Genomic DNA, 23765 nt, shown 5'->3' on the forward strand with positions numbered 1-23765 from the left:
AACTGAAATGACTTGTGCAAGCAGGACATATTGAAACTGGCTTTACATATTTTCTTTGTCAACAGTGAACTGAGAAATCAAGTGGAGTTAATGCAATTATGAGTTATGCCACATCGAAAGGGTCATGTTTATATTTTACGAAGGGCTCCTCAAGAAGACATAAAAGAAACTCCATAAACTCCCAGAAGTCTGGTTTTGGTAAATAGGCAATCATGAATTATAGGCAAGTTTTGCATACAAAGATTAAGCCTAAATTCTATTTTCAAAATAGGATCATCTTTGTCTGTGAAACTGGCCCTCTAAGTTTTACAATAATTATTCTATTTCAGAGAATAAGTCTGACTTTATTGAGTGAAAGGCGTGTGTGGAAGACTAATTATCTCACTTTTTTAACTTATAATGGTGCAGCAGGTTTGCATGTTCCAGATTCATGACAAGCAGATAAAAATAATTATAAGAAAGGGCTTGCTGTCAAAATTATTGAAATTTTGATTACATCTCACTTATATTATTAGAATATAACATGAATCATCAGCACTAATGAAAAACAAACAGACAAGCAGTCATTGTATCATAACTGGAAACATTGTTCTCTTTTGCCTGTCAGATTAAAGAGTCTGCTGGAACAAGAAAAAACATACCAGGCTAAGAAAGAGAAAGACAACAACAAGCGTCTGGAGAAAGTGCGACAGGAGCTGGTCAAGCTCAAATCCTTTGCCCTAATGCTGGTGGAAGAGCGCCAGCTCCACATCGAACAGATCCACCAGGAGAACCAGAAGGTTCAGGACCTCAGCCAGAAGCTTCAGGAGAAAGAACAAAAGCTATCAGCCGTCAGTGGAAAAGCCAAGGAGGACAGCCAGAAGGTCCTGAACCTGGAGGTGGAGTTGGAGCACAAGACGTCCAGATTCACAAAGGAGCACGAGGAGATGACCGCCAAGCTGACCCATCAGGAGACCCAGAGCCGACAGCTGCGCCTGAAACTGGCCAGCCTGACGCGGAGGATCGAGGAACTGGAGGACAGCAATGCCACCCTGCAGCGGTCGGAAGAGGAGCTTCAGGAGCTGAGGGATAAGATCAGTAAGGGTGAGTGCAGCAACGCCAATCTGATGACGGAGCTGGAGACCATGCGCAAGAGGGTTCTAGAGATGGAGGGCAAGGACGAGGAGATCACCAAGACCGAGACCCAGTGCAAGGAGCTGAGGAAGAAGCTGCAGGATGAGGAGAGCCACAGCAAGGAAGTGAAGCTGGAGGTGGAGAAGCTTCACAGGAGGATGGTGGAGCTGGAGAAACTGGAGGGGGCTTTAAATGCGAGCAAAGTGGAATGCGCACAGCTGTACACTCACCTGGAAACTGAAAAGAGCTTGACGAAAGACTTGACGGGTGAGCTGGAAGTGGTTAAAAGCAGAGTGAAAGAGCTTGAGTCTTCAGAATCAAGGCTCGAAAAGGTGGAGATGAGCTTAAAGGATGATCTGAAAAAGCTGAAGTCTTTTACAGTGATACTAGTCAATGAAAGGAATAACATGGCTGACAGGATTAAACACGAGGAGAAGAAGAGTGATGATTTGAACACGATGTTTAAGGCTGAACAAGGCAAAGTTATGGAGGTTACAGAAAAGCTGATTGAAGAAAGCAAAAGGCTTCTCAAGCTGAAGGCAGAGATGGAGTCCAAAATGACTGCTCTCACAAAAGAGAAAGATCAACTCAGGTGTAAACTCACAAGTGAAGAGGAAAGATGCAAGGATCTGAACTCAAAGGTCAGTATGATGAAGAAGAGGATGGAGGGCCTGGAAGAGGCTGAAAGGGAATGTGCAAGATACAAGAAAGAGGAAGCAAGACTCTCGGAAGAGGACAACAAAATCCAGGAGCTAACACTGGAAATCGACAGGTTAAGAAGTCGCCTCCAGCAGCTGGAGGTGGTGGAAGGGGATCTGATAAAGACAGAGGATGAGTATGACTTACTGGAGAAAAAGTTCAGGACAGAGCAAGACAAGGCTAACATCCTCTCCCAGCATCTAGAGGAAATGAGGAATCAGATAGCCAGAAACAAAGCCATAGAGAAGGGAGAAGCCGTGAGCCAGGAAGCTGAGCTGAGACAGCGGTGCAAGATGGAGGAGGCCAAAACCCAGGACCTCCAGGCTGATGTTCAGGCACTCAAGGAGAAAATCCATGAGTTAATGAACAAAGAGGACCAGCTTTCTCAGCTGCAGGTGGACTACACTGTCCTTCAGAAGAGGCTCATTGAGGAGGAAAACAAAAATAAGACCATGAACCAGGAAGTACGCAACCTCACAAAAGAGCTAGAGGTCACCAAACGGTATAGCCGTGCCCTACGGCCCAGCTTGAATGGGAGGCGGATAGTGGATATTCCCCTGAACTCCACGGGAGTGCAGACAGACATGGTGGTTAACGAGACCGCAGAAGAGGACACACCTGCTGTTTTCATTCAGAAGTCAGTCCTGGAGGAGAATCACATCATGAGTAACCTTCGGCAGAGGGGATTAAAGAAACCGGCCGTACTGGACCGCTACCCTCCTTCAACCAGCGAGCTCAATATGAGGAAATCCTGGATCCCCTGGATGAGGAAAAAGGACACAGTAACACAGAACGGTTCTGAGAAGATAACCCTTGTAAATGGAGAATTGCCACGCTCAACTCCTGAGCTGACCATGTCTCAAAAGAAAGGACAGCCTCTGCATATCCGTGTGACCCCTGACCACGAGAACAGCACCGCCACCCTGGAAATAACCAGCCCCTGTGCTGAAGACTTCTTCTCCAGCACTGCTATCATTCCCAATCTGGGCCTGCAGAAGCCAAGGATCACAATCATTCCCAAACCCACCACTAAGAGTATGGTCAGCCAGGCGACAGTGGGGCCGGACCGGGCCAAGTCCCCTGTCACCATCACTACCATCTCCAGGGCTAAGTCACCCGAGAAAAGTAACTCATCTTTCTCCGAAAGGCCCATGTCTCCCGTCTCCGTCATAACAGTCAACACTTCAGCAGTGCCCGATGCGTCTGGCTCGGTGGAGCCTCAGGAGATGACGATGGGTCGGGCCGTGTTCAAAGTCACCCCAGAAAAGCAAACGGTGCCGACGCCCATTCGGAAGTTCAACTCCAACGCCAGCATCATCACCACCACGGAGGACAACAAGATCCACATCCACCTGGGGTCACAGGTCAGGAGGCCCACCGAGGGCAGTGGCAACCCTGCCATCTCATTGAGGCCAGTAGCTGTGACAGCCGACAGCAAGGAGACAGCCACAGGTACTGTGCTACGTTCCCCTCGGCATTCCACCACATCCAACAAGGTCACGCCCAGCAAGGTGACGAGCAGCATTACCATCACGCCCATCACCTCTGCACCTTCCAGACCAACACAATCGGTGGTGAGTATCTACACACTTTTGCGATGAAAGTCCATTTAAAACATAGGGTTTCCACTAAAAAATAAACCTTATTGAGCTTTCAAGTATATGCATTTCTGTTCATATACTACTCTCTAAAATAGTCCAAATATTTTAAACCAAGTATCTACCTTTCCAATGCTCAAATATCCATATTCTCATAATGTGTATATCACATTAGTAGGTTAAAATGTTAAAATGTTGGATTAACTTTGATTTATAAAGGAACAAAATAATCATTATTTCAAATGTTTTATATTTCAGTTGCTTCTGAAATGTTTCAAAATGATATCAGGGGGTGTCTGCTCCCTAGATAGCTCACTTTCCAGGTACAAACTGAATGCCTTCCCTGCTGAATGGCATGTACTAACCCTGGATTGAACTGACATGCATACCCTACCTAATAGAGGCTGCTTTTAGCCTAGTATAAAGGTATGCTGACATCAACTGACTGGCACCAACTGAACTGACATGATCCTCCCCTTAACTCGCTTAGAAGTGGGTCAATGAGTACAGCTGTTAAATTAGTTGGGTGTCTGACCAGAAGTAGGCTAACCTGCTTATTACCCATTCTAATATTCTACCAAAACATGCCCTTTTTGGGATAGTATTGTTATTGGTGGATGTGATCATATCACTCAAATTGTTGAACCATGCCTGTTTCTTATAGAATTGTATGGTCATTGCTGTACACAGTAGATTACATAACCTTAGATGAAAGGTAAGATTAAAAGGTGTAATATTCACATAATAGGGGGCATAACAAACACAGAAATATACAGTTAAACATACTGTGTATTATGTACAGTAGAACCTCAGAGATTTCATTTTGAACATTCTATTCTTTATCGAAATATTGCTTTATCTATTTTTTTATTTTTTAAATCAATGAAACATGTGAATCTTTATATTCAATGTTCAGCTATTGGAATCAGTTATAATAAGAGGTTGATATTGTCTGAAGATAACTGTTTTCACTCTGTTTTGGAGGTTAGTTCAGCAGAATCACATTGATTCATTAACTGATATACACACATTCACACAGTATTTCTACTGAAGACAATCGGTACATTCCCTCCCTTTATTTATACCAGTGATTTCTTTATGTAACAATTTGTTTTATACATCATTGGGTATTTTTTCCCATAGCCTCATTGGCTCTGTGGAAAGCTTTTCAAAAAAACAAAACAGAATGGAGACTAGTGCACTAGCAAGTGCTGGGTGACCCTGCCAAGTTTCATACTAGGTCAAAGCCACTGGCACCTGGACATATTAGCACAAACAAGAGGTCTGTTGTTTCACACTTCCACAATATGCTATATTTACATATGCTATTTCCAGTTTCATACCCTGTTCAGTTGACCGGTCAAGTCTATAACTTTTCAGGTTTGTATCACCAAGGCTGTATTATATTTTCATATCATTTTCACTGAATCAATCCATCTACTCATCAAGGTCACTGTTACAGTTACAGTACTGTTATTAATCCACATAAAATAATCAGATAATTATTGATTATATATTTTTCTTTATGACTAGTATAACACATAGCTAACTGTACTAGAGCACCCATCATTCCAGACATAATGGAATGGAATGGATCTGCAGTTGAGCTCAGTGGCCATGTATTGAAAGTACGAAGTTATAGTTGATATAGTGAGACCTAGAGGCTGTCAGAATCTTCCGGAATGGGGTTACTGACCTATATTGCTAGGTTTCATATGGGACCCTCCCTGCTTGTTTTAAATGTCTGTCCTGTCTGTGTCTCTGTCCTCCCCTCACCACCAGCCCGGGCAGGACATGCAGTCACCTCGGTCAACGCCCACACGCATCCCTATGTCAAAAGGTATGAAAACGGGGAAAGCAACGCTGGGCATCTCCACGGCAACACGGATAGAGTCCAGACCCGAGAGCCAGTCCATGAAAATCGAACTGAAGAAGTCTTCGTTCAGCAGCACCGCCACTTTGGGTGGAGGCAAGGGCTGAGGGCAGTATGGCCACCATGGAAATACTGTAAAAACCAGTCACTGTGCAGTCAACACGCTCTAGCTCCACCAAGCTTTACCTCAGTAACACTGAGATAAGCTGTATCAAGCAGAGAAGACTTTCTCCTGTTCCCGTCCAGCTACTCTGAGGCAGAAAATGAACAAAAACCCTGCAGTAGGCCAATACACAACTAACTGTTTTCAATTGGTCATTATTATAATATTATATGCAATTGTATTTTAAAATGAGCCCTTTTGTGTATATGAATGCAGTTGTCAGCATGCTACTGTATTGTCAGCAAGCGAAAGCTAGTGTTTGAGTTCTCTGCTGGGCCTGTAAGTAATTAATGTCTATGTTAGTCATGGTCTCACACTTTTTGGTTTGCTGAGGATTTCCATATTTCATTGGAAGGGTTCCAGGTTGATGTTAGGAATTATAAGAGGGTGGATGGTAAGTGCGCAGTGGAGTTTGCTGAATTCAGTCGGTGTGCTAAGAAATATTAATATTATTTTCATGAAACGTCTGTATTGTCAGAATGAATACACACTTGTTTTATCAGTATATACATATAATGGAGAATTGATTGCTGAATTTCTAGCATTAAAATAAGAGGCATTTTGAGACTCAAGGTGTTGAAAGAGTTTCTCTCTTACGAGTGTAGTTCCATTTGTAACATGATCAGCAAACCTCAAAAAAATCTGTGAATAAAGTTTGTTTATTTTGTAATTGGTTTCTTTAATTCCTGTTGATGCTTTACAATAGTATGCCTGTAAATGGCTCGCTGAATGTAAATACACAAACCAAAGGATACAAATAAAACCCAATCAAAGGAGTCGCTATTGATCCACAAAGCTCAATGCAATTTCCTGCAGCATATCACCTTTCAATGCTCCCAGCACAAAGCTGGTATTTGCGCAGTCAAGCTTCAATCTACATGTACTGCTTCTAAGGCAATTCAGATTTCTGTGAAGACGGAAGACCATTATTTTTAATGACTCTCACTAAAACTGTAAATGTGTTTGTACTGTCTCTTGATTATAGTTTAACACAGACATTTATCCTCCCAAAATCATCCAGATTACTTGCTGATATCACACTTCAATTTGGCTAATTATGAAGGTGCCCACATTAAATCTGTGTGATGACCAAAGAAAGAGAATGAAAACACTCATCAATCAAAGCTGGACAAAATTTATGCCCGGTTTTAAAACAGGGTAGTGCAGCTGTTGGAGTAGTGTTACAAGTCCCTGGATCACCAATCAATCAATCAATCAATCAATCAATCAATCAATCAATCAATTAATAAATAAATAAATAAATAGTCCTGGAATTTGGATTGCCAAAAGGGAAAGCCAATTCATACGACAACAATAAGACAGGCCATCATTGACATTGACCGTTAATATGATTGAGCAGTGCCTTCAAATACAGAACAGGCAAATATTTAGTTTTTTTATCAGAGTGATTACAAATCTGGGAAGAACTGCAAAAGTGGATTAAATTATTACATTGCACTATACCATCTCTTACAATACAGCATAGGGGCATATTGGTTTGTTTGCTATGGACAAAGGATGCCAAGTGTAGCTTGTACTGCTACCGCGTGTTTTGACAGGAGTTGACAAAACAACTGGCTACTTTATTGCAACAGATATTCCACACAGAGTGACAAGCTCACTCTTAATATGAATATGTTACTGCGGTATTCAGCAATACAGTCAGTAAAGTGCAGTTAATTTCTTGACCATTATTTTTTCCTTCAACATCTGGCTCCCCCATATGGACAGATTGGATAGTACACTCATTTTAATTTCTCCTGAACAATCACCCGATGGGTATTTCACAGTTACTTCATTAATAGTAATAGAAGTAATGAAAATAAATGAAATTGGGGGAGGTGGTGCAGTTGAAAAAAATTGCCCACTATTCATACAAAGTGTAATTGCACTACAACAAATGGGAAACCACAACATTAAAACAAAAATTATCAGTGACCTTTTCGTATTCGATTTGATATTATAATATTATTATAATGCACTAATATACAATAGGTTTATGCAGGATCAATATACAAGGATACGAGCCACATTCATGTTGGATTTGCACTTTTGGATTGCTCAATTCTTATCCAGCTAGTTTTCTATAGCACTGCAAAAACGTACTCTTCGCAATGGTTTAAGTAGTAAGTGGATAGACTACAGCAGTAGAAGTCTAAAAAATGAGTCTAATAAAAACCAAATACAGTGCTCACTGAGTATATATACCTTCCTCATTTTATTTTTCAATTCCCTTTTTCCTTTCCTTTTAACTATATCCGCCACCTCATACCCCATATTTTAAAATTCCATCCATCCGTAATCCCAACTCCGTCCAGAACCCATGCAGATGAAGTCAAAACCAAAGAATCCGTCAAACAATATTAAAAATCTCACGCCTTCCGCCCACGTACTTTCTCTCCTCCCTCCTCACCACCTAGCAACCTCCCTCGACCTATTCTCTCGTCTTTGAATCTATCACATTTAGCTTTGGGCCTTGTCAAAGTGATGTCATCACGCACGACGAGCTTTGTTGACTTCCTGGTTGCTGCGTTTCTAGATATCATTAGCAAGATACTTTACATTGGAGGTTAAGTAAACGTCATCACATTCAATATCGACATTAAAATTAATCATTAAAACAAGAATAACAGAGCTCTTAATTTCACAATGTTAATATTTGACCTGTCAGACAAACAATTGATTAGTTGAGCCGGATTAGCTAGCGACGTTAGCTCGTTAACGGGAATTAGCTAGCTAACATACAACAAGACATGATGGCGACGAACTACAACCACAACCCAAAGGACGAAGACGGCCACCCTGCTGGGGCCGCGGGTCCAGGTGGAGCGGGTAATGACAGAAGCAGGAAGCCTGACAACACTGCCTTCAAGCAGCAACGATTACCAGCGTGGCAGCCCATACTCACGGCGGGCACTGTGCTGCCAGCTTTTTTCGCTATTGGCGTCATCTTCATTCCCATCGGAATCGGCCTCTACGTAACATCAAACAACATTAAAGAGTTCGAGGTAGCCTTGAGCGAGTTTGCTAATACTAGCTTGATGCATGTATTTCCTTTTGTTTTCTAACGTTAAGGTGGCTATACTAGTCTAGTTTACCTTTAGTCGGCTAGATTGAGCTATTTTATCTAAAGTCAACTCATTTTGATAAGTTACTAACGTTAGTCACACCACCTGTTGAATAATGAATGGAGTTCGGTCGCTAAGGTTAGTTAGGCTAACGTTTGTAACACAGCTAAAGGTTTATTGCTAGCTATTGAGCTAACCGCTAACTTTGCTGACTCCGGCTAAGATTAGCCGAGTCATTTCCAATGTCTTAATTTCAGTCGCTTGGTAGTGGTACATGCTCATTTCAGTCAGGGCATGTTGCTGTGGGAACTTCCTCAACATTTAATTGTTCTCCGTTTCAGATCGATTACACCGGGGTTGACGCATCAAGTCCCTGCTTCAACTGTTCTCAGAACTACAGCTGGAACAATACAAAACCATGTACATGTTCTGTGTCCTTCGTACTAGATAAGGCTTTTGAGGTAAGCTGGAAAAGTAAACCGATTGATGCGATGCTTAAGCTAAGTCGTTCCGGTGAAAATACTTGTTTTAAATTGCATATATTTTTACTCATATAACGTGGAATAATTTATGCCATATCACAAAATACGAGTCATACTTATCAGACATGTATTTAAAAGGCCTACAATGCTGATCGCTCAGTTCATTTGGTTCTTTTTTTGCCATGCTGAAAATATAGATTTCACGTGTAAGTTTAGACTATTTTTCATATGACTGTTAACGTTGTAATTTTGTTAGTAAAAAAAGAAAAAGTGTTTTTGAATTACATTGCCTTTTTAATTGTCTTTCCAGGGCAGTGTTTTCATGTACTATGGTCTGTCCAACTTCTATCAGAATCACAGACGTTATGTTAAGTCCAGGGATGACAGGCAGTTGAATGGCGACACATCAGTATTGACGGTAGGCTAAAGCCCCACTAATGCAAGTCTCCTAAAGTAATTGCTGAAAGCTGGTTCTTTGGTAGCAGCTCTAGTCTCAATACTATGTTTCTTTGAAGTGTCTGAAGCAGCCTCTGTTCATCATCAAGGGGAACATTGTAACTGCTTTGTATTTGGAACCTCTTTACTTGTGAAAATTCCAGTCACCAAAAGCATTAAATTATTTTCTTTGCTATGTAAGATGTGCATATTTTCAGTGATCTCAGCTTCCTTTAACTCTTGTTTGAGTTTGTTTTGAATTATATCTTTTGACCAAACAGACTCCATATGAGATATTTTAGTCTGAGACAGCTAAATGCTTTAAGATGTATTGTTAACTTTGTACTGTGCATGTTCTTGCCTACAGAATCCCAGCAAGGAATGTGAGCCATACCGTACCGATGTGAAGCCCATTGCCCCCTGTGGAGCCATTGCCAACAGTTTGTTTAATGGTCAGGCCTTCATTTATTTATTAATATTTTTGGTCAGACCTTGATGTATCTTGAGCTACCCAACAAAAGCCATCTGTGCTATAGTCAGAGAATGGAAGCTTACTCTATGTCACTGTTTCTGTCCTCTTGCAGATACTTTGGTGCTAAATTACATCAGTCTCAACGGAACACCAATTTCAATTCCTCTTGTGAAGAAGGGCATTGCCTGGTGGACCGACAAACACATAAAGTTCAGGAATCCAGGGGGGAACAACTCCGATCTCATCACTGCATTCCAAGGTACTGAAAGTATAAAGCAGTGGTCCTCATTCCTGGTCCTGGAGCGCCACAGGGTGTGCTGGCTTTTGTTGTTACTCAGTATTTGATCAACTAAAGCAGTTTTTTTATCATGTTCCTTTTTCCAGGTACAACAAAACCAATAAACTGGGCCAAGCCTGTTTATGAGCTGGATACAGACCCAGACAACAACGGCTTCATTAACGAAGACTTCATCGTATGGATGCGCACAGCAGCTCTGCCCACCTTTCGTAAGCTGTACCGCATTATCCAGAAGAACAGCATGGGTCCGACCCTGCCCAGAGGCAACTATACTCTGGACGTGACCTACAGTATCCTGCTTACCTAATGGTGTTTGTTCCAAAGATTAGAATGCTGTTTTCTCTGGTAAATGTTGCAAATTATTACTTCTGTCAGGAACTATGAAGCTCTTTGCTCAAGGAACAAGTCCAGCAGAGTGGAGTCATCCTCGGGCAAAATGGAGAGGTGCTGGGAAGGTTTAGGCTGTAGTTTTGGGGGAAAGTAACATAATAATGCATTGAGTCAGATGTCATGTCCTACCCTATCAATGCAGGCAGGCACAGCGTGTGCCTAACCCAGCTGTTTATCTAACTCTGTCGGTGTCGTTCCAGTGTTTTGTGACACAGCCTCCAGTTTACTTTCCTTTACGCCGTAAACCTCAGACTACCCCGTGCGCGGTTTCGACGGACGCAAGCGCATGATCCTCAGCACCATCTCCTGGATGGGTGGCAAGAACCCCTTCCTGGGCATCGCCTACATCACCGTCGGCTCGATCTGTTTCTCCCTGGGAGTTGTCCTCTTCATCATACACCACAAGTACGGGACCCGCAACAACAGTGCAGACATCACCACCTGAGAAGACCTGCTGCTGCGGCCCACGATGAACCACCAGCTGAATGTATTGAAAGTATTTTCTGTGAACGCTCAAAACGGTGCCCCCCCCGGTACCCCTGGCCGAATACAGGTTTCGATGCGTTCCACCTCAAGCACGCCTGATCGAACTACGCAAGCCCTTACTTGAATCAGGTCTGCTTGAGTTGAAATGAACAATTAACAGGCTCAATTCTTGCCGTCAGTTAAATGTTTTGATGTATTATGTTTCATCTGTTAAAAACATTGAAGTTTTGGCCCTGTTGTCAGGCCTTCATCGCAGTGTGCTTGGGGTGGAAGGCATTAAATACCTGGATCTGGTTAGGGGGGTACCTCATGTGATGTTTGGGTACCACTGGTCTAAAAATGTTGTTGTGTGATGGAATTTTGGGAGAATTCTGCTATGCAATTTTAAGAATAGGCTGCGTTGTGAAACTTCTGAATCTCCCCAAAATTGAAATTTTTCATCATGATCTGAAAATTGTGTGAATTAAGGTTAATGAACATGTTCTAGATTTTCTGTAATCCATAATAACATTTTATCAAATTAAGAACTGTGCTTAAAATGTGTGTTTTAGGTAGGTTTTGTGTGTTGTATGCTGAATTGTGAATAATTTACTACTAAATGGGGAAATGTTTATTTCATTTCCAAACCCTGTGGAAAGATTCAAACTGTTAGGCATGTTTCCTGTTGGCTTGTTCAAGTAGGATTGGAGGAAAATAATGTCCAAGCCATACGACTACATGCATTAGTTGTATGCAGCACTGCCACATCTTCCAAGTTCATGCAAGTGAAAAGCCAGTTAAAATTTGTTATATTTGGGTTTGAATTTGATGCAATAGAGTATGTTGCAATATTTTTAAACCAGCTTTGCATATACTGTCAAAATATGTAGTTTCAAAATTTACCAAGTTTATCGGGACCAGTTACTTCAGGGAGCCTTGTTCAGAAATGGCATTTCTTTAAACTTCAATAATTTTTCAGAATATTGATTACCAAATACAATTTGCACTTTACATGTCCTTTGAATTTGTTACACAAGGTTTTCCTCTAGTCTGGTTTCTTCTTTTGGTTTTATATATTTTGTACTGTAAATTTTACACCAGTGTACTTTTATTGCTCTGAAAATAAAAGGATGTATTAACTGCTGTCTGTCAAATACATTGTGTTCTTGTATGTATTGGGGAAGTGAAGTATTGCCTTTGTTATGATCCTGACAAATAACTAAATCGAGGCTCCACAACTGGTTGCAATGCAAGTTTTGCATGAAAGTGCAGACATTTGTTTTATAAACATTGCAAGTTGTCATTTGGCATTTGGCACTACTATTTACGGATGAAATTGAGCATCCTGAACATGCCATCACTGGGGTCTCTTATTTAGTTCTGAGCCAAACTTGTATCCTGGGGTATCTTGCTCAAAGCCAAACCCGTAAAATCTACTGTCGGCCGACTGTTTTGCAATATTATTTTCTTCATACGCCGGTACAGTAGATGGCAAACTGGAGCGTTTACCTCTGTATTTAACAGGAAATTACATCACAGAAACGGCAATGAATAAAATTAACCGGCGGAAGTAGGTCGTTTTCTCATTTTTCTGTGCCCTTGTGCGTGTTTCTTTGGCGAAGAATCCACAGTCGAGATGTACAGGCAATTTCTGGTACCTTATCCAGTCTTCTTGTCGATTTATACGTGTATGCTTAGTTACCTTTTAAGACGACCTAGTCTATCGTTATCGATACAACTAACTTCCTAGGTAATGTCACAGAATCATGTTTCGGCAGTTAGCATGGTACAGCGGTCAAAGGTTCACCCGGGGCCAATTGGTGTATTTTATTGGTAAACTTAAGCTAGCTAATTGAATTGTTTAGCATTTTACTGTATGAAATTTATAGAAACTATACTGTTTGCCATTCAACGGGCCAAATGTTGTTAAAATAGATATACTGCTTAACTGTTAACTAGGTTGCGACATTGGCATCTGTTTTGAAAAAACTGATGTGGTGATGCATAATAGAAGATTGTCTAGCTAACGTAGCTATCTAACAATATTGTTGTTTACCAATTAGCTGAAAACGGATCCGTCTACACCTTAGTTACGTTACAGTTAACGTTGGCCGTCTACTCTGTGAACATAATGAGGTTTATGTCATAGCTGCTAAAATCGTTGACGGTTATGATATTCCAACACTACATGGAGCTAACATTTTTGTAGCTACGAAGCAAAGTCCGAGTCAAAACTGAAAACTCGTATGAAAACGGTTAGCTAAGGCTAGGGTTAAATGCGCTGTATCATCCCCTCAGATGAACCAATGTTAATATCTAACAGTGTTAGAATTATGCATAAACATGTGTCTGAAGGTTCAGTACTTCAAGTATTCTAGTCTTGGTCTTTGAAAACCGTAGTTGATAATTCGTCATTAGTTGGCTGTTCAGAATGTATTCACTGACTTACCATGCCACTCTTACAAGGCTTACTGTAAAACTCTGGCTTTAATGGGATCTTGTTGTCATTGTATAACACCTCTGTCCCTCTGTGTCAACAGGCCCTACAGCGTGCCTCAAGGCGCTTGATCAGCAGTAGTGCCTGCAGGCACGTAGAGAACAAGGTCCCTCATTACCAGAAGTTATTTCAGGTGAGATGGGTGCTTATGGGGACAGAGTTGATCAGGTTGCAGTATACCTTACCTGAAGCAAAGCAGGAGTACAGTGTTACCATGTGGAATGAATCCCCATCAAATGAAAGAGGCACATTCAGTCACACTGATTTATGTCCAAACGCATCTCAACTGTTACGTCACTATGTACATTGAGTCAACTTGCTTATTTAATTCTCTAACCCCTATGACCAATGTTGCCATACAGATTTCTACCTCAACATATAAACGACAAAAGTAATTGATTCAGAATTGTCGTGCTCCCCCGCATTGTTACCACAGTTACAATTTAACTTCTTATATTACGGAAAGTTTTGTTTGTAAAAGATTATATTGATGCAGTAGAAGTTCAAATTTATATTGATATATCAGATTTAAATTAATTTATTTTGTTTGGAATAATGCAATGCTAGTAGTTAATGGTTAAGTGTGCACTTCATTCCCAGGTTCTGGATATGAGAATGCATTATATTTCTCCCCCAATAGGCTGACAGATAAGTATATAAGATTGACTAATGGCTATGCATGTGGTGTGAATATTCACAAATGGCCAATGCAGAATTAGAGCGATGAGAGCAACTGCTTTGCTAATTGTACTGTTACAAACTTATCTCAAGACTAAATCAGAGGCACTTTTTCCTGTGTAGCACGGCACATTGCTGTGTAATTTCCATGAAATTTTTGAAAGACCTGTGCGGGTCATCTCGTTAATTAGGCTACTATGTCTTTTCATCAAGGAGGCTAAGCTGGTGTATTACCACATTTTTATTTTTTAAAGGTTTTATATTTAATTGTCAGCTGGACATAATCATGCAAATAGCTTTTTACCAAATGTTGGAAAATATCTGTGAGGTGGGTGTGATGTATAACCTTGTTCATTGCTTTCTAAAAATAATTGGTGATTTGCTTAGCTTATTTTATGCTAATTGCTCTGTAGTTACTGTGTGGCAAGAAATATGCACTACAATAATGATAGAGAGCTATACTGGAATGATTATGGCATACCACAGTGGAATTGTCTAGTCTTGCACATGTAGAGCTTATACATTGATATTATTTTCTTAGCTTTTTATTTCATGATGGTAATAACTAGGAAATGATATACATGATGTACTCCTGCATAGACACAGGCACAACAAACCTGCAATGAAATCCAAGCTACCACAAAGCTGTCCTCCAAAACTTCAATGTGTTTTTTATTTTTTTAATCCTGTTTATAGGAGGACAATGGGATTCCAGTTCACTTGAAAGGTGGTACCAAGGATGCTCTCCTGTACAGATGTACAATGGTCCTCACTGTTGTGGGTAAGGATATAAAATTGCTCGTTTGACCCTACTGTTGACTTCAGTCGAGTGAGACGGGTGCGTGGGAGTTGGACCCAAAATGCACGACTCAGAAACAATGGTTAGATAAAGTCCCGTCAGGGCTTTATTCGGGACGAATCCCAGGAGCGTAGTCAAAACAAGCAATGTCCATACACGTAAATCCAGCCAAACAAACACAAAACAAACAAAAAAGCACGGTGCCGAGGGAAGAGGCAAACTCGTTGTCGGTAGACGTGCAGGAAGGTCCGGTAGCAGGAGAGCCGTCAGCGGGGCAGAAGTACAGGCGGACGGCAGGCAGAATCGTAGTCGAGGGCGATGCGGAAGTCGAAACCATGAAACAATCAGCGAGGCAAAGGTACAAAAACGGTAGGCGAAGACGTGGTCAAAAAACAAACGATGGTCAACGAAACAGAAATCAATAAACGATGGTCGGTAAAACAGGCTTTGATCGTAACGTGAATCAACCAGTAAATAATGCTCAAGAGTTGCGTTGTAAACAAGAGGCAGACAATTTCGCGACGAACAGTAGCGCGACTGGGATATAAATGCAGGTGTAGACAGGTGTAGACAATTCTAACAAGGTAATTGGATGACAATTCTAACAAGGTAATTAGTAATCGTTAGTAATAAACCTATCCTGCCCTAGCATTAGTAAATTAGTAAATGACATGCACGAGAAACATAAGGTAACATGAACACATGATTAGTTTGTTAGTTCTACCCAATCCTGATCTAGCGTTAGTAGTTTTAGTAAATAGACAAATGAAACAAACAATTAGGGTGTGAATGACAGAAAGAGAGAGAGAGAAAAGGCGGAAGGCAAGGTTTGCGGAAAGACATGTAAAAGTGTATGTTTAAACAGTAACCAGTCTACGTAACAATAAACATAAATCAAAACATAACACAGAACGAAACTAAGACGATCACCACTCAACATAACAAGGTAATATAATCGTAACGAAACATAACTAGACATGACGAGAAAATAAATCGTAACAAGAAATAAACTAAACAACATGACGAACCTAGACTAACATAATACATGATAAGACAATACGAGACTAAGACAAAATGAATAAACATAAAACATGGCGAGACAGACCTGAAATGTGACATCCAGGTTAGTTTGCTGGGCAGTTTATCTGTTAAAACATGGCACCACAGACATTCTATAATATGCTAAATATCTCTAAATTCTGAATACATACAGCGCATATTAGTGCTCTGTGTATGTCATCACTGTATACTGTATGTTCTTATTATATAGATGTTTACCTCTTTTTTTGACATTCATTTCCGCTTATATTTCAGGAACCGGATATTTCTTCTATTCATTGATCGACGTAGCATTTCCCAAGAAGAACTGAAGTGAAAGACTGAATCATGTCCTGCTTTTATTAATGTTAAATTACCTGTTTTACTTGTAAAGTAAATATGTAAATTATCGGGGAGTTGGTCATCCTGCCATAACTACAAGTGGTTTATGTGAATAGGATTAATATTTATTCACTGTACTGTACTGTAACAATCATGTATACCTGTGGATAATAAAAATAAATATTCATTATAATTTATTGTTGTATCTGAAAAAACGTGGCATTTCTGAAAGGTGTTGCAGATCAGACATCCCTGTAACGTGCATGTAGACTTGCATGCCAAACTAACTTCCCTAAAATTGTAGACTATTGTAATTGGCTTTCTAAAATATTTAAAAGCGGAGGTTGGAAAGCAAACCCCATGTTGTGTAGAAAATTCATTTTTTGAACATTTCTTACTAACTTTTTACAGGTGAAGAAAAGTTAACAAATGGAGAAAAAGTAACTTATATTGTTCCCCTTTGCTTCAGAACTCATGGAAAGATGACAGTCCTTTAACGAATTAAACACACATACAGGCAGTCGTGTTCAGAATGATTTAGTTGTGTGGTACACACATCGTTGCTCACAATCAAAGGTTACGATTTAGACAACATCCTATATGGTATCGTTCCACTTAAACGCAACCTAATTTGCCTTTCCAATTTGCCACATTCATACTTTGATTCATGATTGCCTTATACACGAAACAATGTTTTATGTTGTAACAAAAATCAGAATTATTCTGTATAACCTTAGTCTAATGTCCTACCTGTTTAGATTCAACTCAGTAATCCTAACCGTACATCTACTAAAAACTTCTTTACAAAACAATGAAAAAAAACTTCAGATTTCAGAAAGAAAACCTATAGTTTGGCGGCACGGATGGTGCAGTGGGTAGCACTGCCGCCTCACAGCAAGGAGGTCCTGGGTTTGAATCCCCGGCCAACGGGGCCTCTCTGTGTGGAGTTTGCATGTTCTTGCCGTGTCTGCGTGGGTTTCCTCCCACAGTCCAAAGACATGCAGATTAGGCTGATTGGAGAGTCTAAATTGCCCGTAGGAATGAGTGTGTGAGTGAATGGTGTGTGTGCCCTGCGATGGACTGGCGACCTGTCCAGGGTGTATTCCTGCCTTTCACCCAATGTATGCTGGGATAGGCTCCAGCCCCCCTGTGACCTTGTTCAGGATAAGCGGGTTAGGATAATGAATGAATGAATGAATTAATGAATGAATGAATGAATGAAAACCTATAGTTTACTCTACTCAAGTGGAATGTGCTGAAACGTAGCTCCAGTCTAGAGTACTTTACATGTTTAGCCGCTAGAGGGCCAAGTTTGCTAGGAAATGGATTGTCATGCTGCTGCCTGAAATACTTAGAAACGCGCAGACCTTGCCATCAGGCTAATTGATTCAGTTGAATGATAATGGACGACCGTAGTTTTCTACAAGTGTAATATCTACATCGAAATCGAGCGTCAAGTGCAATGGGAATTATTTGCAATGCATTTAAATGTGTTAACTAAATGTTAAATTCAAGCTTGTTCATTAAGCCTTAGCACATTTTCTAAATATAGCCTAGTTTAGTGAATTGCGAAACAATAATCTGCCGCATCTGCAAAAACTTGATTTTGCGGATGACATCACTGTAGTTTCAGCGAATTTAGCCTATAGAATATGTATTTATCTAACAGTCAAAAACGATAATATATTTAATCTCATGCGTCATTACGACTGCTTTTAAGATCAATTCAGCTTAGAAATGAACAGTTATCATTTTATCTGTAGCCTACTCGCACAACTCTATGATATCGGATTAAATATTTGTCTTTAAAGCCAAGGTGTTTGACACGTGGTCATGTATGTTCTATTAAAATTTACAAATTAACACTAAAATACGATATTAAATACGGATCTCCTAAAAATGCGTCATTGTGCTAATTTTGCGAGCGAAAGACATTTTACAAATGCAGATGCTAGTTATCTGTTTAGTAGGCTATGGGGTGGAAGACCTGTGGCTTAAACACTCAGATGGCCATCACTGCAAAGGAATGTAGACAAGTATGCAGACGTTTCTAAAAAGTATATCCCATCTTTTTTTTTGTTGGATATATGAAATTATGGCAGGATTCCACGCTTACTGAATCGCGTGAGAGCTTACGATAGTAAAACGAGAGTTGGGAACTGCCCCCTATTAAGTATCAGATTGTGGGGAGATTTTTCACACTTGAGAAGGGGGCTTCCTTTCTGGGACGTCTGTAGTCGGAACTCTTAGTAATCGTCTGCACGAACCTGCCACCTCTTCTGAAGCTCGACCGCCAGATTTCAACAAGGGCCTCTCCGAAGAAGCTTGGGTTTTCTTTCTTTTAAAAGATCACTTAAAAAAACGTCCACAGGTTAGCATCACATTTCATTTCAATGACTATATTTTATCTCTAAGTAGCCCATTTGTTAGATCAATTACTTTACTGCTAGAGCTTAGAGCGATCAGAATTATATCCTCATGCATTTTCAGGTTTCTGTATATAATGTAGAACAGCTGTATTGCTTTTGAAGTATGCGTTTCGTTATTCATATGTGCTCATTCCCTTCAAGTCAATGGTCTGAATTTATCAATGTAATCTGAGCAAATAGCGCCTAATTTAAACGTCTATGGCCCCTCATCAATTTAAACGAACTATTTCACGATGTATTTATCTATGAAAGAATGCTGGATATCGTCATTGTTGGTGGTCCATGAGAGTTTTATTAATGTAGAACATATTGCATTTTTGCTTCTCTTTTGTCATTTTTAATAGACTGCACTTTTAAATAGGGACTTCTTGACTATTTATCCATTTCAATACTTGGCTGACACTCTTATCCAGTGTTTCTAGAGTTGAGGGTAGGCTACTAGACTATAGCTTGGACTGAATACACCAGAGGATTTAAGATAATTATTTGCGAATAATCTGTTGTATACTTTATTTGTTGGATTACTATTATCTGATGTGCGTAAATTGGCTTGGTATCAACTTTTGAAATGAAATAATTTAAATTTAGCCTCTTCTAATTTATGCATGGATCAAGCATGTTGAAAAGCTATATATAATTTAATATATTTCACGTTTGGTTACTGCAGGTTTTTTCTTTTTCTTTTTCTTTTTCTTTTTTTTTTCTTTTGGTGCCGCAGATTAAGATATTGTCTAATATCCTAATCCTACTTAATTTAATTTGTCAATCGCTTATATTAGCTAGTAGGCTATATACTGTATTGGCATTAAAGAGACCTTAATCGAATATATGCAGCCTATATAACTGTAGGAGGCGTGCTGAAGCCATAGAACTATCGATTATCCCGTATTTTCTGAGGTGCTACAGGCTACTTCAAATAGATTATAGAATTAGATAACGTGTTGTGAATATGTTCATCTTTAGAAATAGGTGGCTTATTACGGTCTTTAAACAGAATTGCATCGCCTAGCATATTGTTGAACGAACTTCTGGATCCACAATTTTGTTATTAGGCTGAATTATTTACCAGCGGCGAATAAAAAAAAAAAAGTCTCATCCTATTGCATCGACGTGTGTGGATTGGGAAATGTAGTTTCTCATTTGAACGCCTTTTTTTGACGGATTCGGGAAAATGCATTGTTTATTTCGATAAAAGCCACTTCAGAGTCATACTCGTCTAGAGTAACTTTTCTTGTGTTCCTCTCCGTAGTTCATTCAAGTGCTGCTGAGCCAGAAAGACTAGATATGAAGATAAGGCTGTCTTTGGCAGCGGTAGCCCTCCTGGCTGTACTAGTAACGTGGGTCGATGCTCAAGAAGGTAACGTAGGCTTATTCCCCGTACGTCAAATTTTCAATTTTCTTTCCAATGTGATCGATTTACCATGTCCTAACGGGTTAACGGATTGACTTCCACTCTAATATAGATTCGAACCACAGTTCTCTGTAGTGTATCATCTTTGACACCAGGGGGCGCCATTTGGAGATTTATTCTGTGGTTGACCAAGAAATGTTATTTTCCTATTGTGAAGGTACCACATTCTGTACTAGTTAGGCCAACTGGCAAGCAAGTTTGACTCAATGTACTTTGGTAAACAGTCATTCAATGCTATCACTGTGGGGCAGTTATAGAAAATATTTTTAAATTATAATAATATAATTATATAATTAATATTACACATATAATTTGCCAAATATTAATTAAAATTTTCAATTGAATATCCACATATACATGTTATTATAAATGTTTTTAGCAGCATTTATTTCAATATAAAACTTTATTCACGTTCAAAATGTATACATTTTTCTTAAAAAGTTACATTCTTTGTTAAGTTTCACAAATATGTATATTTTTGGAAGATTCATTATGTCACAGTCGAAAGGATAAGCAAAGTTTTATACAATCACATTACTTTTAAAATAGTAGTTGACATTGTGCAGAAAATATGAACATTGATATGAGCTAATAAGTTATATTGTGAAATTGGGAAACAGAATGGAAATATTTACTCACAGGAAAAAAATTTTTTAGGAACATTTACTTTACTACCAGACAATGAAAAGTTTTATTCACAAATCTCTTTATCAATAAATAAAATCGTATGGATGCTTGTGCCGAGAAAAAATGCGGTGTCAGCGTGAAAATGTTACAGTCCTAAGAGAGTATGTTCCGGAATGTGAGAGTGAATGTATGTGTATGCGCGCGCACATAAACTTGGTATTGAGCTGTGATGGACACCCCCCACATTGAATGTGCGGGAGGACATGGGATTGGTCCTTTTGGAGACAGGAACCCACGCCAATTGAGTTGATCTGCCAGGTTGGTGATCGTCCTTTTCGATGTCCACGTGCCAAATCCGGCTGTCGCTCAGGCCATTTGTTGTTTGCCTGTGTGTTCAATTTGTTCTTAGCTGTTGAGCTTCTCAACAGTATTTTAGAATGATATTCTTGCTTCCAAGCCTCCATTTCAAGCAGCTTGCATGCTTCTCATATGGCAAAATCCCACTTCTCACACCAGTCTCTGCATGCCTCTTAAGTTCTCCTTCTAATCAACTCTTGCCCCTTAGCAATATACATATGTTGGGCATTAAGTTGTGAGGATAATTTACTCACACCAATAACATTGCTTTAATTACCTTGGATTTAACATTACAACTAACATCTGTTTTCTTTGGATATATCTGTACTATACTTGTATTACTTAATGTAATATAACAAAGGACTAGCAAATTAGCAATTTGTTTATTGAAGTTCCCTTTCTAGATTTCTTAATTCTCATTATTAAGATTTCTTGTGATCATGAATTTGTAGTATATAATAATGTAATTTATAGTATATAATGAGAATATACAAAAAAATGCAGCATGTCTTGCATGAACGAGGTGGAATACAGAAGAATATCATTTTAAAATATTATTTTGGTCTGTGTGTGTGGTCCTTCTTGTACATGGAGATATTTTTCAAGTGCTTCAAGTTGTTCCAAACAACTTTTCATGTACATTTGCATGATGATAGGAAGACCAGATTCAATGTAAACAGCTGCCCATACTGCTATAGTATTTTATTTTTGATATTTTTTGTATGTGTTGTATTTTTCTTTTTTGTATAAATATGTTCGTATTTCAACTGTCGTCTTTGTATTTTATTGTGCTAGATTTTGTATTTTCTTCACATATCTCTTTGACAGAAAAGAAAGTACACAAGTGCCACCTTTGACAAACTGTATTCTTTCAAGAGTTTTGCAATGGATGTGACTCTTTGATATGTAACTGTCAAAAGAAGCTGAGATTCAAAAATGTGTAGATCGGATGTTTCTCAGTTTCTCTTCAGAATGATCTGGCATACTGTGAGTCCATTGTATAATCAATAACCCACGATTTGAAAAATGTTCTATGTTCTGCTGTTTCAATTAGCCTATGTTACATGGGAGCTACCCATGTTGGCTAGTTGGGCATGTGTTGTGTTTTCTGCACTCAGCATGTGTGAGATAGTACATTTGATCTTTACAGCTGTGGGGATTTTGTGCAGAATTATTGTGTATTGTGTGTTTTGTGTATTTCTTGTGCTTGAGCTGTTGACAGAGGTCATTTTGGGCCAAAATGGTCTCTCGGAGCTGCTTCTTCACACATTGCGCTACCTTCGTCGCCGCCCCAACAATGAACTTGCAACCTTCAGCCCAGCCCTGAAGTGGTTATCGTTGGGAACACATTATTACAAATGCATTGCATTGACTAAATTTATCATGATACATTTTACTATTAAATAACTTTTTTTTCTGAACAAATGAGGAATTATTGCTAATACTGGTTTGTTTCTTGTTTACAGTTCAACCCCCCTCAGACTTGAAATTTAAAATTCTTAATGAGAACACAGTACAAATGTCATGGAAGGCACCATTGTCAAGGATACAGGGCTTCAGAATACAAGTGGTCTCTGACACAGGTAGGTGGTATTTGGCTCTTCTTTGCTTACGCACTCTGCTTGTGTTGGAAGCCTGTATAAGGTTTGCATGAGCGTTCCCTTGGTGCTATTTTAAACCCTTGTCACGCGCTGCTAGTCCACTGAAGCACTCACTGCTGGTAGACAAAATAACCCTTGTTTAATTCATATACATATACTGACATAAAAAAGATACAGATATTGTTATGAAAATGAATACCATTTTGGCCATTTTATCTTTGTTGTTGAGATAAATGCTCCAACAATGCTCTTACTGTATCTTTTTAATTTATTTGCATAGCAGGGACTGAAGGAGTAACCAGTCAGCCAGTCATCTCATAGAGAGGAGACTTTTACTGGAATATTTATGGTAGTTAACTTTGCTCTGGGGAACAACATCAACCTCCCTGTTGGGCCCTTGAGCAAGGCCCTTAACCCTGCATTGCTCCAGGGGAGGATTGTCTCCTGCTTAGTCTAATCAACTGTACATCACTCTGGATAAGAGTGTCTGCCAAATGCCAATAATGATTGGTTTTATACCCATACCCTCAGGCCCAGTGTATGGTGGTCCAACGTATGTTTCATTTTACTGGTGTATTATATATATTCTCACAAAAACTCTGAATACCAGCACTATCAAAATGATAAGATTTAATTTGTGAAGGTGCATACAAGTGGAGGTAGCCATCTCTTTGTATGAAAGTCATTGGCTTGTGATCTCTGTATTTCAGATGAACCGACTAAAGAGCTAACACTCCCTGCTTCCAGTACACAGACTTCTATAACAGACCTGAGTACCGATCTAAAATACGTTGTTACCATTACTTCCTATCTTGGAGCAGTGGAAAGTTTGCCCATCTCTGGCCAGATTACAAGTAAGTCTGATTTTCTTAGAGCAATATATAACAATGCATATCATCAGTAGGTTGATACAGTTTTGGCACACAGGAA

At 39.5% G+C, this 23765-nt stretch overlaps 3 protein-coding genes across 8 annotated transcripts in view; all 3 read left to right on the forward strand.

The window, feature by feature from the left end:
* Positions 1-6116, forward strand: part of LOC133129515 (filamin-A-interacting protein 1-like) — a 30265-nt gene extending 24149 nt beyond the window's left edge. For 4 of the 5 annotated variants that reach the window (XM_061243668.1, XM_061243670.1, XM_061243669.1 and 1 more), the window contains 2 exons: positions 608-3386; positions 5193-6116. In XM_061243668.1, the coding sequence (XP_061099652.1) occupies positions 608-3386; positions 5193-5390 (2977 nt within the window). In that variant the 3' untranslated portion in view covers positions 5391-6116. Of the gene's footprint in view, positions 1-607; positions 3387-3668; positions 3734-5192 lie in introns of all 5 variants that reach the window. The other variant, XM_061243671.1, reaches the window with a different exon arrangement.
* A 1804-nt stretch (positions 6117-7920) lies between these two features.
* On the forward strand, positions 7921-14900 carry LOC133128581 (cell cycle control protein 50A-like). Of its 2 annotated transcripts, XM_061242223.1 has the most exons (8): positions 7921-8454; positions 8856-8975; positions 9307-9414; positions 9799-9883; positions 10016-10162; positions 10288-10491; positions 10843-11078; positions 14154-14900. In XM_061242223.1, exons 1-7 carry the CDS (start codon positions 8200-8202, stop codon positions 11034-11036), a joined length of 1113 nt encoding a protein of 370 aa, XP_061098207.1. In that variant the 5' UTR covers positions 7921-8199; the 3' UTR covers positions 11037-11078; positions 14154-14900. The 2 variants fall into 2 exon arrangements, with proteins under 2 accessions (XP_061098207.1, XP_061098206.1); XM_061242222.1 differs by lacking the exon at positions 14154-14900 and having other exon boundaries at positions 7922-8454; positions 10843-12200.
* LOC133128582 (cytochrome c oxidase subunit 7A2, mitochondrial-like) lies at positions 12577-16603 on the forward strand. The gene is made up of 4 exons (XM_061242224.1): positions 12577-12710; positions 13597-13686; positions 14928-15012; positions 16345-16603. The coding sequence occupies exons 1-4, from the start codon at positions 12693-12695 to the stop codon at positions 16398-16400; spliced, it is 249 nt and encodes an 82-aa protein (XP_061098208.1). The 5' UTR covers positions 12577-12692; the 3' UTR covers positions 16401-16603.
* Positions 16604-23765: the final 7162 nt, after the last annotated feature.

The sequence above is a fragment of the Conger conger genome, chromosome 5 (genome assembly GCF_963514075.1).
Source record: "Conger conger chromosome 5, fConCon1.1, whole genome shotgun sequence".
Taxonomy (NCBI): domain Eukaryota; kingdom Metazoa; phylum Chordata; class Actinopteri; order Anguilliformes; family Congridae; genus Conger; species Conger conger.